This window comes from Mirounga angustirostris, unplaced genomic scaffold, assembly GCF_029215605.1.
Source record: "Mirounga angustirostris isolate CCGP_5_RB_7025 unplaced genomic scaffold, mMirAng1.0.hap1 SCAF_15, whole genome shotgun sequence".
Lineage (NCBI taxonomy): Eukaryota > Metazoa > Chordata > Mammalia > Carnivora > Phocidae > Mirounga > Mirounga angustirostris.
Genome location: NW_026991723.1, coordinates 90,042,636 through 90,061,474, shown reverse-complemented (window position 1 = coordinate 90,061,474; position 18,839 = coordinate 90,042,636). Strand labels below are relative to the sequence as shown.

The 18,839-nt window shown below is 49.8% G+C and overlaps 1 protein-coding gene across 1 annotated transcript in view; it reads left to right on the top strand.

Annotated features, from left to right (window-relative positions):
• Window positions 1-18,839, top strand: part of DDX31 (DEAD-box helicase 31) — a 70,814-nt gene that overhangs the window by 21,237 nt on the left and 30,738 nt on the right. The window contains 3 exon segments of the mRNA XM_045883416.3: window positions 2,559-2,618; window positions 12,205-12,255; window positions 13,850-13,989. Of these exon segments, the coding sequence (XP_045739372.1) occupies window positions 2,559-2,618; window positions 12,205-12,255; window positions 13,850-13,989 (251 nt within the window).

Genomic DNA, 18,839 nt, shown 5'->3' with positions numbered 1-18,839 from the left:
GCAAGACTTGAAATACACAACATCTTTAAAGCTGAAGGAGACATTAAAGTCATCAAGTCCAGCCCCCTTCTTGTGCCCGCTTTTGTCGTTTTAATAATTAAGAATGTGGAGCCTCAGAAAAGGGAGCTTGCTCAAGGTCACTCAAGGACATAGCTTCTTATTTACCACAAGATTGGATAGAATTTCCTGAGTAGTCCAGCCTTTGTGCTTGGTTTTCAACTTCAATGTCCCTGATTCAGTTGAGTTTGTAGATTTCATAATTTAATGCCATTTACAGCGTTTGTTCCTCACCTCTTGGTCTTTTTCACCCGAGGCCTTCTGCAGGGCGGGCAGGAGGGTGACGAGGGAGCTGGACACGGGCCCGGGAGGATCAAGGAATTTGAAGAGGCCATGTGAAAGCTTTGTAGTGAAATTATTTCAAACCGTTTGCCTCACGTTTGAAGGGCAGTGGTCCAGCAGGGCGCTCACGGCTGTATGCTCTGGTCCTGCCTCTGCCTTTACCGGCTGTGTGACCTCTGGAGAGCGTGTCACCGTCCCGTGCCCCAGTGAGCCCGTCTCTCAAAGGGAGGGGATACTAGTACGTACTTCACAGGTGGGTGTGGTGAGGCCCTGAGTGAACGCAGAGTACCTGCTCAGCGTAGGACCTGGTTCATGCGTGCTCTGTGGACGAAGGTGCCGTTGCTGCTGCTGTTCTCGCTCTTTCCCGAACAGTCGGTCTGCCGCTTACGTTCTGTTTGTTAAGTGTTTCGCCTTCGTGGCCTTCTCATGAGGTGGGTAGAAGATGGGAGGCAGTGCCTCTAGATACCGCTCTACTGGCGTTCTCGTCCCACGCTGAGCTAAAACCAGCCCAGTCCCGTCTGCCTGGCCGCTGCTCCGTGTGACCTTAGCATGGCCTCCCTGGTGGTTGACGTGGCCCTGACCACGTTTGTGAGTGTTAGGGAGCAGTTGCCGTTTGAAGAAGTTGCTGCCTGATCGCTGTGAGGAATGCCCGGGTTTGGCAGTTTTTTCCTTACCCCAAATCTGAATACGTTGTGTCCAGTCCACAGGCCATCTCATGGGCTTTTATGAACTTCCCTGATTTTTTTTCTAATTTTCACTCTACAATGTATCCATTAAACATGACCCTTCTAAAGACCGTGAAGCACTCTGGGCAAGTGCAGCTGTCCTCCTCGGGGCCCGGCCACCGGCTCTGGCACACAGCTCCCTGGCTACAGGTGCCAGTCCAATCCTCTGCTGGGTGCACGTCCCTTGGGCAAGAAGTGACTTCACCTTTCTGTGCCTCAGTTTCTCCACCTGGAAATGGGGGTGGTGATAGTACTGCTCATGGGGTTTTGTGCGGATAGTACTGCTCATGGGGTTTTGTGCGGATGAGGCGGAGTTCAGGCCCACAGAGCATAGGCCGTGCGTGCTGGTTGTCATTACCCACCATGCCCAGTGAGCGGTGCCTGGGGCTTCCAGTCACGTGACCAAGGAGATGCACAGGAAGGACCAGAACGAGGTACACCCCAGTGGCGTGATGGCTGTGCCCGAGCAGAAGGAGAGACGTCACTTTTTCCTTTTTTCCACATTTTTCGTGGTTTGGTGGTATTCCTTTTTCTGTTGCTGACAGACAGACACGGCCAAGTCTGAGCTGCTCATTGTGCGGTGACTTGGGCCATGTTGAGCGTGCCCTTGGCAGGCCTTTTGAGTGGACACACCCTGTGGTACAGCAAGACTGCCTTTAGGGTTTTACCCCAAGGGAGTGATGAAACACGTGTACAACAGATTATCTGTGAAGGTGTTGATTCCAGCATTGGGCGTAATAGCAAACAATCGGAGACAACCACCCATCACGTGCCCATCACGGAGCATCGACTGAGCTGAACGCAGATTTGTTGGCATGAAAGGACCTTCATATCCTGTTGGTACACAAGCATGTTAGTAGTAGAAGTAGAGTACTGCCATTCCTTAAGAAGCCACGTCTTGGGTCACGTGCCCAGAAGGGGTTGCCTGCGATGGGGTTTGTTTGCTTTGAGTGGTGGGACGGTTTGGTTTTCTTCCTCTGACTTAAAATATATAACTTTCTCCAGTTGAAATATATGGTTTTATAATTTTTAAGTTTTCTTTAAAATTCATTTTTAAAAAATTGCTCTGCAGGAAAGGTGGTTGTTCTTCATGCCTCTGGACTACGTGGCATGAAGAAAAACGTGTTTAGAATAACTTCTGAGTTGAGAACCGGGAGTAACAGTAACTTGTGGCCTTGGGCCTTGCCTGCTCCTGATATCGGCTGTTCCCGAAGGGTGTACCGCACCCCCCCCCCCCCGCCCCCCGGCCTTGTCTCACTGAGATGTGCTGCCCCCAGCGCTCCATGACTTTGTTACAGTTGGAGAAGTCTAGTCCCGGAAGGACAGGTCTGGCGGGAAGATGGGAAGGGTCTACTTCTTCCTCTTTCTTGGTAAAGCCTCTCAGTGCCTAGAAGTAGATCTAGCAGTAGGAACCAGGGGAGTTATGAGAATCTAAGCCTACTTGCTGGGACTGACCTCGGAGTCGTAAGGCAGTGTTTTTCCTTGTTTTTGTAGGAAAGAACAGCAGTGTTTCAAGAATTCTCACATTCCAAGACCGGCGTCCTTCTCTGTACGGTATGTACCCCTCTGCACTCCACGGGGAGGCCAGGACCCCCTGCCTTTCCTCTTGCCAGGTTGCCTCGCGGCCAGCCCCACAGGGATCCGGGCTAGCAGGGGCTTCTGGGTGTGGCGGGTCGCCTTGCACTTCTGGTGTGTCACCTGACTGTGCCACCATGCAGAAGTCATGCCGATTTGCTCACTAATAGTGGCAGCTGTTGGTCTGAAAATGTGTGAATCTGGGCGATTTCTATCCACCAAAAACGTGTAAATTACAGCTATCGGGAGTAATTAGAGCTGAGAAAGTCTCTTCGCAACAGAACCACTCTCCTTGCCTCTGCTCGCCTTTTTTAAAAGGAAAATAGATGTGCTTGGACAGATTTTCTTTGCTGCTGTCTAAAACTATTATTTGTATTATTTGCCCTGCAGTTTTTGGGGCCAGGTCACTCAGCCTCAGTCTTGGCGGGCTCGCGTGGCCGCCACCTGCAGCGCAGAGCTGGCCTCTTGGATGGCCTCTCGCGTGCTCTTTTGAGATTGAAAACTCACACCTTCGGTGCCCCCTTCTCTGGGGATTCACTTCACCATGGTTGTCGCCAGTTCCAAGATTAAAGTATCTTCCCTCCTGGTGCCATCTTGGATGTTATAACTTAACCCCCACCTGGGTATCTGAGAAATCCCTGTCCACATAGTCCTGAAGTTGCACTGAAACCGGGTCATCCAGTGGGCGAGTGCAGGGCAGAACAGTCTGTTGGCTGTTGTCTAGGCCTCACTTTTCCATGCAGTTACTTTTTTTTTTTTAAGATTTTGTTTGTTTATTTGACAGAGAGAGAGAGAGAGCACAAGCAGGGGGAGTGACAGCAGAGGCAGGGGGGGGAAGCAGGCTCCCTGCAAAGCAGGGGGAGCCCGATGCGGGACTCGATCCCAGGACTCTGGGATCATGACCGGAGCCAAAGGCAGACGCTTAACCGACTGAGCCACCCAGGCGCCCATGCAGTTACATTTTAAGGAACCCCTGGTCTGCATTCAGTTTTCAAGGTAACAGGCATTGTCCTCTTCCCAGACGCAGGGTTTATGAGTGAGTACGGCTTTGTTTCTTCTGCACGAGGTGGCTGTCCAGTCACGCATTTATCACAGGGTGCCAGTTCTCACACGAGAGTGGCAAACCGTGGCTCTGTGACTCAGTTATGCAGATCTGGGAATGGTCACTACTGTAACGCCTGCCTCCTGAGGAAGACCAAGTCTGACCAGGGGCCCTACCCTTTGTGAAGCCCATCCGCAAATCAGACGCATGTGTTTGCGCTCAACCACCTGTAAAGGCTGGGTCTACAGTGAAGATGAGTCCAGATGATCTGTTTGACAAAGAAATTTGTCAACAATCCTGATCGTGTCCAATAATACTTGCTGGATCCTGACCCCTTCCTGTCTCCTTGGTCTCCACTTTCCCCCCTTATTCCCTGCCCTCAGCCAGACAGGCTCCTCCTCCTGCTCCCTGAATGCAGCATCCCTCCTTTTTCTGGCCTTGGGGGCCTCGTACGTGCATTCCCTCTGCCTGGGAAGCCCGCCCTGACTTGGACTAGCCCCTCCTTAGGCCTCTGCTTCAATTTCAGTTTTTCCAGAAAGTTAACTCCGGGAACCCCAGTTTTTTCCCATTAGGCACTCCCACTGCACCCTGCACTTCTTTATGGCACTCATCACACCTGGTTTTAGGTGTCCTCCCCCCAAGATCATGAGCCCCTAGAGATGGACTGTGTCTTGTCTGCAGTCCCCTGTCAGTGTCTGGCACGGAGCAGGTGTGCATACACACTCAGTATTTGTGGACCGAACGGGTGGATAGTTGGGGCTCAAGAAACGCAGCGTTGAAAACCACCACTATCTGCCTGCCTTTTTCTGAAGACTGAGAGAGGCTAAAGTTACGCTTGCTAGTGGGAATAAATCGTCTTTTTCATACACATGATGTCCCTGAGGGGTGAATGTTACAGGTTGTCCATATCGAAACAGGAACAGTAGTAACCTTTGTGTGGGAGTTTAAGACAGGAACAGAATGTTTTATCTTTGACCTTTAAGATGTTGGGTTTGTCCCTGGTGGAGTATTTTTAAGTCTCCTGGTGTTTTTTACAGACATGGGTCAGCTCTGGGTCTCAAAGAGGACTCCAGGGATTTGAAGTTCAGTGTTTTGGTTGGTTTTGGTTTTGGTCTTTTTAGTAGGTTTACATGGAAGTAAAGGTCATTCTTTTTTAAAGATAATTCTCAATGGGGTCAGAAGCCTATGGCGACTTTCCTTGTTTCGTCTGGCTGATACCTACAGACAAAGTGAGGTCATCCAGACAAAGAGTGCCCCTGACTTGGCAGAGAACAGCACCCCCACCCCTCTGCCCCCTGCCAGTCCCGAGTGCCGCACAGAAAGCTGACTCTCACTCTCTGATTTCACTATAGGTTCTTGGTGTGTGTTTGTTTGCTTGTTGAGGAACCTTCCAGTATGCTGGCCTGCCAGCCCAGCCTCACCTCTTCTTCATTGTGTGGTGAAGATTACTAGGGAAGGGCCAGGGGGTGGAGGGACTCACTTCCGGCCATCTCTAAGCCTGGCTTCGAGCACATGGTCCCTGGTGATGAGGAGCTCTTCATTCACCCTCTCTGAATTCCTGCTAGCTCTGCCATTTTCATTTGCTTCAGCCTGAAGCTTCTGGTGCCCAAGAGCTGTAGGCACAGGAGACCTGCTGCAGTAGATCATGGCTAGGTTGGGGAGATGCTGTCACTCTGTGTCCTTTTAAGCAGCCTGTTGCTTGCCAGGCCCTCTGCATGCTCTCCAGGAGCCTCCGTAGTGTTAATGAGGAACGGGGGCCACGTCAGGACACGGCAGATGGAGAACTGGCTTCTTTTGGTAAAGAGGAATCCTGTTGTTAATTGTGGCAGGGGGATTTTCCCTCCTCTTTATACCATACCTTTTGCCATTTTGATTTCTCATCCCAAGATCTTTTAATGAGCTCAGGAGACTGAACGTCTGTGTGAGAAGTTGGGAACTGTGGCGGAACCAGTCAGAAACTCCCAGTGCTGCTAGTTACTGGGAAAATCCCTCCCCTGATCCATTTTCCTCCCTGCCGACATTTCTGCTATTAGGAGCAGTTAAGGATGTGTGTGTGTGTGTGTGTTTGTGTTTGTGTGTTTTTTTCTTTCATCTTAATTATGAATATCTTAAAGCAAGGACCTTTCTATTTTTTTTTTTTTTTTTTTAAGATTTTATTTATTTGAGACAGAGAGAATGAGAGGCAGAGAGCATGAGAGGGAGGAGGGTCAGAGGGAGAAGCAGACTCCCTGCCAAGCAGGGAGCCTGATGTGGGACTCGATCCCGGGACTCCAGGATCATGACCGGAGCCGAAGGCAGTCGCTTAACCAACTGAGCCACCCAGGCGCCCTGGGACCTTTCTAATTTTATGCAGCCGTTCAGGACCTGGTACCTGACTGTGTGTACTGTGGGTTCTCAGTAACTGTGTGAGGCCATGCCGGTGTGAAGCGTAGGCCAAAGTGAGAGGCCAGGCCGGGCAGGAGAGACCAGTTTGGAAAGAGCGGTCCTTACTAAACATTCGAAATGTAAGTTTGTGTGGTCCGGAGAAGTAGATCGAAGAAGCAGCCAAGTCAAGAAGGGAGTAGGGATTAGCAGGAAGGAGCCGTTTGAAAGTTCAAAACCCACTTTCCTAAATGGAATAAAGAAATCAAAGGAATCAGGAGATATTGGGTTACCTACAAAATACTTCCTCCTGCTTCTGGTGAAGAACTCACCCTCAGCCAAAGGACGGGAAAGTTGGGTTTCAACACCACTGTTAAGTGGATGAGTTGGTAGAGGGAAGTACCACGGAGTGACTGGAAAATGATATTCCTGAGCCGTCTGCGGTCGCAAGGCCGACACTGGGCTTTCTCTTGTACACGTGGCGCTCCCTGCTCGTCCCCGGATAAACGGAGCGCGGTACCCTTTCTCCCGGCACGCAGGGGCACTCCCACTCCCCTTGGTCTGCTGGCCGGTTCTCCGTTGGACTGCATCTCGGTTGGCCTTCCAGCATGGGCTTTCTTTCAGAAGAGACACCCGAATCACCTCTGCTGCTGCTTTTCTCCACCTTCTCAGTTGTTTTTTGTCTTGAAGCGCACACTGTTATGTCTGTGCAGTTCTTAATTTCCCTCCTCCTGGGGAATTTCCACTGTGCCAGGAGGCTGGGAGACAAAGGAGGCCAGGAGGTGAGACCGTGAGAGTCACGGGAACGTCAGTTCACCACTGACAATAAATGTAGACTTTGTTGGTTTTCTCTGGGGCGTGCTTTTGAGGTAAAGTTTCTCTTTTCCACTTTATTTCATTCGTGTTAATGGCAAGATCATTTGGAGATGGTCGGCTGTTTACTCAGTTACGCTAACTCATGTTGCCAGTTTTTTGGCGGCTCCAGCCAAGATCTCTCGCCTCTGACAGCTTCTGCACTCTCTCCTTCCTCCTCTGATTACGCAGCCCAATCTGTCACCCGGACAACGGGGGCCTGTACCCTGCTGATGGCTTTCCACACACGGCAATAATGACTTTTGGCAGGCCGGGGAGGCGGCAGAGGCGAATTTGCTGCGTCCCTTGCTCAGAGAGCCGGCAGGCCCCCTCTCCCTGTTAGTAAAAGCACTTTGTGAGGTTCTTGGGTAAATAAATGAGTCATTTTAATCCAACTGACAGGCTGGCACCTGAGCAAGCTGCCTTCCATCTGTACTCCTTGGTCTCATGGAGGCAGCCAATTGTCAAGCCCTGGGCCTTCAAGGCCTCACCGTTGAGTGTCTTTCAGAACTGACTTTAGCAATTCTTTTGCCCTAATTAGCTCAAAGGAATACAGTTGGGCTGGGTCTAAGTTCTAAGAGGGCAGAGAACCGAAGCCTTTGCTGAGACTTGGGCAGGTCAGTTTCCTGTCGATCCCGTGCTGCTGGCTGGTGGTGTTCTGGAGGATGGAGCAGACCCCGGCTTCTCTGCAGTCCTCTGCCCCGGTTGGGTGATGGGTGTGAGGAGAATCACACCACTGCCTAATCGCCACCGTGCTGTTTCCTACTTTGTCATGGAAGGAAATCCTTGGATTTGTAATTCTCAGTGCACTTCCACATGCCTAGTCTTGTTTGGTCTTCACAGCAACCTCATGAGATAAATAGGGTGAATCTTATAGCCATTGTATAGGTGGGTAAACTGAGGGTCAGGGAGGTGCGTTGACTTACCCAGATGGTATGGCTGTAGAGGGATAGTGGAGTCCAGTTCTCTCTGTTCCTAGACCCTGAAGGTTATCCCTTTGTCTCATTGTCTGTGGTAGCCTAGGCTGAGAATAGGAAGGAGGACTTGCAGAAATGGCCAGGTGAAGCCTGAGCAGGGGTGGCTGTCAGTGAGGGTCCCCCACCCAAGACAAGAAGTGGTGGGAGATGGGAAGATGGTGTCTCGGCCAGTCCCCCGGACCCAGATCACCCAAGCAGAAAATAGAACCGTGAACGGTCCCATGAAGGCTGCTGGCATTCTTCCTTACTGTGGCTGAAAGTGTGCTCAGTGAGTTCCACGAACGTCATATGCTATTTTAGAGTTTCATTTGTGTTTCTTGGTTGAATTTACTAAACCGATGAGCATTAAATTTTTTACAAAGCCTGTCTGTAAAGCTCAGACAGCCCATTGTCTACATGCATCTCCCACTGCAGAGCGCTTAAATAAAATAAATCACTTCTTAACAAGAGCTTAGCAGATTTAAGAACCCGTCAGTTTTTCTAAAGACATCAACTGTGGTTAGTGTAGAAAGCAGTGCCTGCTCCCCTTTAAGACAGAGAACTCTCTAAATTGTGTTCTCAAAGGCATCAGCTCTGGAACATCAACCTTCAGTTTTCTGGGCAATGGGAGCTGTCTGAAAACACTTCGTGGGTGGTTGACACACTTAGTACATTAAACTCCCACTTAACACTTAATAAATGCAGCCTAGCCACCGTTCAGAGGAAACCCGCCAGCTCAGGTGTAGTCGGAGCGAAGGCAGACAAATCCCAGCCTGCCCTCAGTGGCCCCTCCCAGTGGGTTAGATGCTGGCGGGCCAGTGTCCTCCTCGGCGCCCACCCCGACTCTGGGCAACACGGGGCGCGGGCGTCTCAGCGTGCTTCCTGCAGAGACTTTGCGCAGGGTTATTGTTCTCCCGGAAAGCTCTCTGCGTGCAAAGTAAGGGGAGAGAAAGGCGAGCTGTGCTTTACGGAAAAACGCCAACTATTAAATGGAAGAAGGGAATGACAGACTATGGAAGCCATCCACTTGCTGCCACCAGGGCAACCGTTGGTGCAGACGGGCAGCGTCAGGCGACGCTAAGGCCTCTGGGCAAAAGGTTTTGGGAAACAGTCTCAAAGTTTCACTCCCCAGTTTACTGATTAGTTACAAAGGAGAAGGGTCCCTTCACCTGGATGCCACTTCCTCGGGGGATCGTGCACAGCTCCCCACAGTGCGGGCCAGGCTGCCCTCGGTCTCCTGGCGTCAGGTACTGGGAAGGACATCCACCGGAAAGCTCCCCCGGAATCTTACCACGAGGACACAGTTAGACAAACACAAGATTCTGGGACGTCCTTCAAGACGCCTGGACTCCTTCACAATTGAGTTGTCAAAAAACTAAATAAATATTAAGGGCAGGGATATCATTCTAGATTATGGAAGTCTAGAGGGATATAATAAAAACAGAATGCATGATGGGCGCCTGGGTGGCTCAGTTGGTTAAGTGACTGCCTTTGGCTCAGGTCATGATCCTGGAGTCCCAGGATCGAGTCCCGCATCGGGCTCCCTGCTCGGCAGGGAGTCTGCTTCGCCCTCTGACCCTCCCCCATCTCATGTGCTCTCTCTCTCTCATTCTCTCTCTCTCAAATAAATAAATAAAATCTTAAAAAAAAAAATGCGTGATCTGTGAGTCATTCCTGAGTTGGGCAATAAAAACATCTATAAAAGTCAATCTTAGGTGCAGTTGGAGAGATTTGAATATGAGGTGATTATTAGAAAATAATGTTATTTGGGGCGCCTGGGTGGCTCAGTCGGTGAAGCGTCTGCCTTCAGCTCAGGTCATGATCCCGGGGTCCTGGGATCAAGCCCCGCATCGGGCTCCCTGCTCAGCGGGGAGCCTGCTTCTCCATCTCCTTCTGCCTGCAGCTCCCCCTGCACGCACGCACGCATGCGTGCGCTCTCTCTCTATCAAATAAAATCTTTTAAAAAAAGTTGTTTAATATTAAATTTCTTAGGTATGATGCTGGTATTGTGTTTGTGAGGAAGAATGTCCTTTTACTTAGGAGAGACATGTGAAAGTAGTTAGGAATAAAACATGGTATTTGCAACTTACTTTCGGATGGCTCAGAAAACGTGTAGAGAGAGAAAAAAAGCAGATGTTCAAAGATTAGCGGTTGATGAATCTAGATGAAGGATGCACGAGTGCTCATTGTAGTATTCTTCCAGTCTGTTAATTTTTTCTAGATAAAAATTTGGGAGGAAACACTAAGCATTCATTGAGAGAGAAAGCAAACAACAGAGGAAAACACAAAGAGAAACATAAAAATCACCTTAATCCCTCTCCCTGAAGATAACCACAGGTGATAGTTCTGGTGAGCCTCCTTCCAGGCGTAGGCTCTCTGGCAATCTCTCCATTTATCCATCTACCCATTTCATGTCTCATTTTTGGTACCCTCTTTTTTTTTCCTTGAATTTTTTTCTGGAAGAAACCAGACTGTCCCTGCTTTAGAATACTCCACATTCAGGATTTGACTTCTTTGGTTGGGCCAGTGTGCTCCTCCCTCCCCTGCACTTCCTGTAAACTAGGAGCTGGGGCTGCGCACCTGGTTAGATTTGCTTTTGTTTTGGGCAAGAATACACCACAGGTGACACTCCGTACTTCCTGTGGCGTGACAGCTCCTTGTCTTTCTAGTTATGTCAAAACATTTACATTGTTTCACAGTCAAGATTATCAAAGTCTCTTCAAGGAAGTCCAGCTTCCACCCTTGTCTGCCACCCCCGATCCCTTCCCCTGCAGGTCACTTTTTGCGAGCTTTTGGCTTTTCTCGTCCATTATTTCTTTTTGAAATACGAGCAGATATATTTGTATTTCCCTCATTTCTCACACAAAAGCCTACTCTGCACACCCAGAACAGATCGTAGAGATTCTCCATGTCTGCACTGGCACCTCCCTCCTGTCTCAGCTGTAGGACGCTCTGCTGAAGGAGGTCAGTACAGCTGTCTTTTAGTCCACCTGTCTCCTGCCAGACACTGGGGCTTTTTCTACACCTGCAATTACAGATTTTGCTGAAATGAGTAGCTTTGTGCATGCAGCATGTTGTATTTTTTGCCAGTGTGTCTTTGGGATGGATTTCTAGGAGTGAGATTGCATCTGGGTCAGAGGGCAAGTGCATATGTAATTTTGCTGCATACCACCAAATTTCCTACTGTAGGGTTTTATACTATTTTGCATTCCCACCAGCATCTTATGAGGGGTGCAGCCTCTTCTTCGATGGTGGAACAGCATAATATGGCCTTGGAAAAGTAAGAGGGACCTGGATATGAGGGCTGCCTCTACTTCTTAGCTGTGTGTCTCTGGACAGGTTACCTAATCTGTCCGAACCTTGGTTTCCCATCCATCAAATGGGAGTAATCGTTGTTCCTATGGAGTTATTTGGAAGATCACTCGAGATGCAACCAGCGGGTGAAGTGGTACAGTGTCTGGTGTATAGTAAGTGCTCAGGAAATGTTGACTAGGGATATTCTCATTATGACTGTCGTGCTTGAACACGAATGCCCAGCGTCAGTTTATCCCTGACAACCGAAAGGTACCCATTCTCGAGTCCCTGCCAGAATGGTCAGACAGACACTAGAGAGCAGAGAGCCTTTGCTTTTTGGGTGGCAACCAGCTGAAAAGAAATGTATCTCCTTTGCTTTTGCAGTTTTTATGTGTGGTTGATTAAGTCTCTGGCTGGTGGTGTAATTTAACTGTCTGAAGAGGTGGGACATTACTTGATCTTTACAGCTACCTGGGGTTGATAAGTCCTCCGTAAAGACTTTGCACCTCACCTCCACAAGGGAATACTTTGGGGTGATCTTCCAGACTCACGTCTCAAAGCCATATCGCTGTTAGGCATTGCTGATAGGGAAGGGGTGGGGGTAATAGCCCATGAATGCATTGATCATAGAGTGGTTCTTCAGAGAAAATGTAAAAGTAATAATACATACTAGAAATTTTCATAGTTGTAACGTGATGCAACTGAGAATGACTTCAGTTCTTGGGCTAACAGTTTATGTTCTGGTAGAGTGGGTGGGGTGACAGCCTCACCAACACATTCTGCAGGACTTACCCCCAAGGTAGAATTTTCAAGCACAGATGGACTTCAGTGGGTCCCTGAAGTTGTATGCCGGCGCATGCGTGTGCGTGTGCGTGCGTGCATGCATGTAGGCGTGCGTGCGTGCGTGCGTGCACATGTGTACGTGTGTGCACGTGTACCTGCCTGTGCACACTGGGGGGGGGGTGAGCCCTCATACTTTGCATTAGATTATCAGGTGGATCCATGGCCCAAAAAAGGTTCAGAAACTCAGTCTTAAGCCATATTCTTTTCTGTTTTGAAGGATGTTGCAGCTCGGGGCTTAGATCTCCCTCAAGTCACGTGGATTGTTCAGGTAATTTTTTAGTTGTTAAGGTGTGAGCTCCATGCAGGAATATATGACTGTGAGTAGATGCCTTGGCTTTAAGTGGAATAATTATTATTAGCCTCTTGGGTGTTGCCCTGGTAACCAGGCAGCAACCAGCCTTACCTGCACAATTCTCCTGGTATCTTTCCCTAACCCAGCCCACCTAGCTGCTGCAGGGAAACAGCCAGGCTGAGCAGTTGTGGGAGGGAGGGGCAGGATCCCCTGCTCCCAGACAAATGCATGTCACACACAAAGTTTCAGCAATCTGAAAATAAGAGGAATTACCAGGGCCCTTGGGAGGTCTCATTGTGTCCAGAAGGAGATGGCTCAGCTGTCCTTAGAGCCGTGTCCATGTACATTGACCTGCAGGGGGCAATTAAGTCCCTGACAGCATCTTACACATACCTCTAGCCTTAGACGCTTTGCCAGAGGGTACAGGTGTTAACACTAGAGTCTGCTGGTTTCAGTTTTGTTTTTTCTTTTCGTTAGTCTGCAGAATGGTAGTTTTAAGCCCTTCTGTGTGAGGGCCAGGGGACATGTGCCCCATTTATGTGAGTCATGGTTTATTCACATTTTAGTGGAATTGCATGCCTGTCACTGGCTAGGAAATTTGATCTGCTCACTGCAGAAGGCCACTTTTCGACTAGAGGCATTGAGTCTTCTTTCCTGATGGCCACGGAGCAAAGTAAAGATAAAAAGGCAGGATAATGTTAATATGGGGGGGCGGGGGCAGACACATAAAATTGGTTGTTCAGAGCTTTTCTGTATCATCAGATTGATTAGATTCGTGTGCCTGCCCCTCCCCTATACATTCTATTCCTTTTGGGCCTCTGATCTTTGAGTCGTGTAGCAGCAGAGAACAAAAAGGAAGAATGGTTAGATGGTCAATTCCTTTTCATGGTGATGAAGTTATTGCCATAGAGAATATGCAATAATGCATTCTGCTGAGTTAGAGTCTGCCTTTTCCCTCGAGTCAGGAATGCTGACCTTGGGAGCAGAAGCAAGTCCCTGTGGGAGGGGAACCAGCCTCTCAGCTGCCCCACAGCTCTGTGCCATTGGGATTGAGTGCGAGTGCAGTGAGGTGCTGGGGACCAGCTCTTGGCGGCCTGGCAGCTAGAGTGAAGTCTGATCAGAGCAGCCGGCCCCTTCCTCCTGACCCCGTCCAGTCCTCTGTGTCCTCCGCCTCATTGCTGTGTCTGCCACGGAAGCAGGCCACGGTCACGCGGCCATCCTACAGAAGGGTGCCCCTGCCTGCCTCCAACTTAACCTTGCACGGTCACCACAGTGAAAAGATGCAGATAGGAAAATGAAGAGACCTGTGGAGAAGTAAAATTACAAAGGAGGTACTGGGACGGGAAGGCAGCTCACTCATCGCATACTTGGCCGCTGTTCATGTTTGTGTGTCAGAGCTTCGTTATTTCCAACTTCAGGGTTGAGTGACTTCTCCTTGGGATTGTGTGAGGGTAACCATAGCACCAGGGTTTAATTCTTGGGATACCTGGAGGCAGGTGAGGGGTATTGCACTTCCAATTAATGGCAGTCCCTTGATCTGTGGATGCTTCATTTTTGTTACCCTTTGTAGTACAATGCGCCACCTTCACCTGCTGAATACATCCACCGGATCGGGAGAACCGCCCGGATTGGCTGCCATGGGAGCAGCCTGCTCATTTTGGCTCCTTCGGAGGCGGAATATGTCAACTCGCTGGCTTCTCACAAAATCAAGTGAGTCAGAAACCTGAACGGGGTTTCGCCTGATCTCACCTAATTAACTTTCTGTCGCCTTCTACAGTGGATGGGCCTTGTAAGCTGACAAAGAGCCATTAACCCTTGTGATCCCTAAATGAGTCCCAGAATAGCCAGTGGCAGGCAAACACTAAAACCCTTCATGCCGTCAGCACATGACAATTTTCATTGCATTGCCAGACTAAGGCATGGAACGATCTGTTGCTCATGGTTTTTCTGTAAGATAGAGGTCTGTGTTTCATTTTCCTTTCTGTCAGAGATGTGTGCACAGCCCTTACAGCCAGCTGCTTGAAGACCTTTTTTATTCAGTTTTTATTTTTACACACTCAACATTTTGTATCTTTAAAGATGATTTGTCTTTGAAAAAAATAACATTTTTGATTCATCACACAGCACCCCCTCCCAAATAAACCCAGGGAAGAAACCTTTTTGGGCAGCCGGGGCTGTGCGGCCACATCTTGCGCGCCCACCACCCCGAGCGAGGCCCCCGCTCCAGCCCTGGCCCGCCAGCTCGACGACCGCGGGCCAGAGCAGTGGGGAGGGCCTCCAGCGGGCCCGGACCTCGCCCAGGAAGGACAAGCGAAGCAGAGACAGAGAAGAGCGTCTCAACCTGGCCGGGAGCAAATGTAATGGAAGCAGAAAGAACTCACCTGGGTCACAGAAATGAATGTTTTGTCATGTTTTCCATACAAGCTCCGGCAGCTGAGGTAACAGGCGCTTAATAATGGGCTGCTGAAGGCATGTGGTTTTTCACAGTGGTCTACTTGCAAGAATTTCTTCTGCTCAGACATAGCACAGTGATATGGAAAGTGTTTTTGGAGGCACGGAAGAGTCCTGTGCGTGTGCCCAGGAGGGTGGGACAGGAATCCTGCCGCGCGCGGGAGCCTGGAGGGCTGCCCTGCTGCTTGGAACCGACGCTGTGAGCCTGGCGCATGACTCCGCCGTACGCCTGCGCCTGAGGGCCTCGTCTGCTGGTGCTTTGCCTTGCCCAGCCCAGTGGTTTATGTAAAGCATCAAAGAAAGTGATGAGACATTTTCTCTAAAGTATAGAGCTGGCAGAATCATTGCATTCTGCACCTGCACTGAAATTTCCAGACAGGTGGCGTGGGACCTGGTCTGGGGACCAAGTGCAGGCCACCCACACGAGAGCTGCCTGTGACCGTCCCCACCAGCCCACCATTGTTCCCACCTGCAGAACTGTCCCTCTCCCTCCTTCCCTGCACCCGGGGCGGACTTCGCAGCACTCACCAGTTCTGGGGTTGCTCATGGGAACATCTATGGGCTGTGTACACCCTTCAGTGGTAGGGAGGCAGGACCCCACTCCTGATGAACCTGGTGGCGATTTTGAGCGGGCCCAGCTAATGCTGGTTTGGGTTTTCCTGTCATTTAATACCTTCAAACAACATCACCATTGAAAGAGTGGTTTCTGTTGGTTTCAGGAAGACTGCATATTTTATCTCACTTGTAAGAGGAGTTCTGGCCCTCAGTTGGTCAATCGCCTTTTACCAAGAGCTTCCTCTCCAGCTGGTTTCCCCAGGCCCTGGGGCTGGCCGATCCTTCTTACGGGCGCTTTCAGGGCCTAGGCTAGTGCTCGCTCGACTGGGCAGCTGGATCCCGGAAACACTGGGGGGTGGAATGAAAACCCTCGTAGCCCCTTCTCCCATCTTCCCTTCCGCCGTCCTCATAGGCTGGGAGCCTGTCATGGCGCTGTGACTGTTTTCCTCTGGCAGGGCAACCTGTAGACCTCCAGAAAGTGTTTTCAGAGCCGGGTGTTGTCATCCACGGGAGAACATGTCACTGCGCCTTGGCGGCCTCTTACCCCTCGGCTGTCTTTCCCCCACCTTCTGTTCTAGACCTACAGATTCATGTTCTCCGGGCCTTCCTGTCAGCAGCTCCTGGAGGTTCTCCCGTGCTCATTTGCTTGGACCCGATAGGCTCAGAAAAGTGGGTACCCGCGGTCGTGAGGTCAGGCAATAATTGGCCAGCCCCAAAGTCGTGTGCCCGGGTGCCTCTGCCTCTCTCCTGCTCTCAAGCTTTCTTTAATAAATGCATTCAGGTGATGGCTATGAAAGGTTCAAATGTAAACCTAAACTCAGGGGAGAATAATAGTTGGCCCCAACCTGAATTATTAGCGAGCCACGTGTATTTTAAAGATATAAGAAGTACACTCGTTGTCTGTGACGGTCTCCTCTGGAAAAAACTGTGCCAGCACTGTTTGTGGGCAATCCAACACAACCAAATGGACGTTCGGGAGACAGCTCCATAATCCAGGGATTCTCAGATTTGGACTTGCAGGGGAAGTTCAGAAAGATGAAGACAGAAGTACCCAGAGGAAGAGAGTCAGGTCTTTTGTGGAGAGAACATCCATTCAAGGGAGGAAGAGTCCTGGAGGGGTCCAGCCTCACTCGTTTTCTGCCCTGAAAACATACCCACTGAACTTTGTGCCCCTGATCCACTGACTGCTTTGTGGGCCTGAGGTAATCAATACCACCCCCCTCCCAGCCCTGAAATACCAGATCGACGTTATGTTGTAGCCTTGGATCATGCTTTCTGATTTCCGAGGAAGGGCTGGATATTGGGTATCTTTTTTTTTTTTTTTTTTTTAAGATTTTATTTATTTGCAAGAGAGAGAATGAGAGACAGAGAGTATGAGAGGGAGGAGGGTCAGAGGGAGAAGCAGACTCCCTGCTGAGCAGGGAGCCTGACGTGGGACTCGATCCCGGGACTCCGGGATCATGACCTGAGCCGAAGGCAGTCGCTTAACCAACTGAGCCACCCAGGCGCCCCTGGATGTTGGGTATCTTGACTTAACACCAAAATATGATACCTAAGAAGACCTGATTACAAAGTGTGCCATGGAAAGAAGCAGAACATTTTTGGAATACAAAAGGTACACTGCTAAGTAGTAAAAATAAAACAAAACCACCAACAACAAAAAACAGAGAAGGAAGGTGTGTGTGTGTGTGTGTGTGTGTGTGTACAGAGAAGGAAGGGGTGTGTGTGTGTGTGTGTGTGTGTGTGTCGTGTGTAAAGAACCTGGGAGCCAGGCAGCAGGATGCTGGGACGGCTGATGAACTAGAGGAGATATTCAGGAAGGCAGGCCGAGGCTCGAGGCAGCAAGGGCCATCACAACAAATTGCTGCCTGCCCTCGTACACCGAGCACCGTGGAACGCGCCCTGACAGTGTAATTTAGCAGCAGGGGCAAGAGACAGGCGCCCTGGGCCATTGCCACCTCTCTAAACGCTCGGAACTTTGTTTCTGCATCCTTCTGACTTCCTGGTGTTTGCCAACTTCTTCCCTGTTTTCCACTTCTCCTTTAAATGTGTTTCTAATGAAAGTCGTCATGGGTTTATTAAAATGTAAATGCTTCTTCTTAGATCAGGCATGAGACAGTTCCCTGAATTTATTTATCTGTCTCTTTTCATAGGAAGGCGGGGTGATTCAAATCTGTTGATAGAACCATAAACAAGCAGAGTAGATTGGCTTTGTTCCTCGGAAGCAGCGATGTCTTAGAATAGGAGGAAGGCCCTTTTAAACTGTAAATCACTCCAGTCCATTCTCGGCTCCTGTTCACTTAACGGTGCCTGGTCGCCCAGTGCTGTCACGTGGACGCACACAGCGGGGCTGAGCCCTGGCCGCAGTGTCCACACCACCCTGCCTGTCAGAACACGGTGCCTCTCGGTGGTGTGTTCAGTTCTTTGTATCCCCGACTCTGAATGGCCTTATTCTTTGTTTCCTTCTCCCTGCTTCCAGATCTCACCCCCGAGTCCTTATATTCCTTTTACTTTTCCTTTTTTTCCCTCAAGAGAAAAGGTGATGAAGAGGAGCAAGTCCGTTAGACAAAAAGATAGGCCTGGGCTGTGTTTTCACCTTCAGATTTCCAGGCATAAACAAGAGGCAAACTCAGCAGCCGCAGCTTTTCTCTCTCATATGAAAAATAGATTTTCCATGAAATCATGAGCCCTTTCCTCCAAACTGCTACCCTCGCAGTACATGCTCTGCCTTCTCCGGTTGACTCCTGCTGTAAAAAGATTTCACGTATCCGTGGGGCTGGGAGCTGGCAGCAGAGGAAGAGAATGTGGAGGGGCGGGGGCTGGGGGTGTTAAGGGAAGCGGTGACACATTTCAGGTAAATCGCTGTCAGAGACGTGACATTTTCATTCATAGCTTTGTCAGAGTAACCTTTGGGGGAAAGGGGGAGAATTGTCTTCTCCCACATGAGAGGTTGCCATTCATGTATTAATTTGCTGTTACATTAAAAAAAAAAAAAAAGGAAAGAAACAACATACAAGGAAATCATTTATCTTTTTATGATCTGTTTTTCTCCCCAGAACTCCTCCTTCCCTTTTTTTTTTCCTTCTCCCTGGGAAGTATGTTTTCTGCAGCTCCCGCTTCTTCCTTAGGCTCTAATACTTGAATCTGCATGCACCGCCCGTGCTTGAATGCCGTGGCCTTGCAGGACGTGGGGGACGCGGGGGACGCGGAGGCTTCCCTGCCCCTGGGCCTCTTCTTCTGGCTCAGCATGGCTTCTGCTCACAAGTGAAGCCCAAATTCTGATCTCAGCTGTTTGTACATAGCTCTGGATTCTTCAGAGGTCATTTGTCCCTCACCCCTTAATAATTAAGAGGCAAGAGGGTAGACACCCTTCTGGGTGGAAGAGAAGAGGGGTTTGGTGCTGTGGTCACTTGTCAGCCTTCCCTGAGGAGTTGACCCCAACAGTTTAGGATCTTTGGCCACTCCGCCCCACCCCCCACTTCTTTTAAGTATAAAAGGGACTATCCGAAATGGTTTTTTATTTCTTCATCTGCTCAAGTCAAAGTAGTCCATGA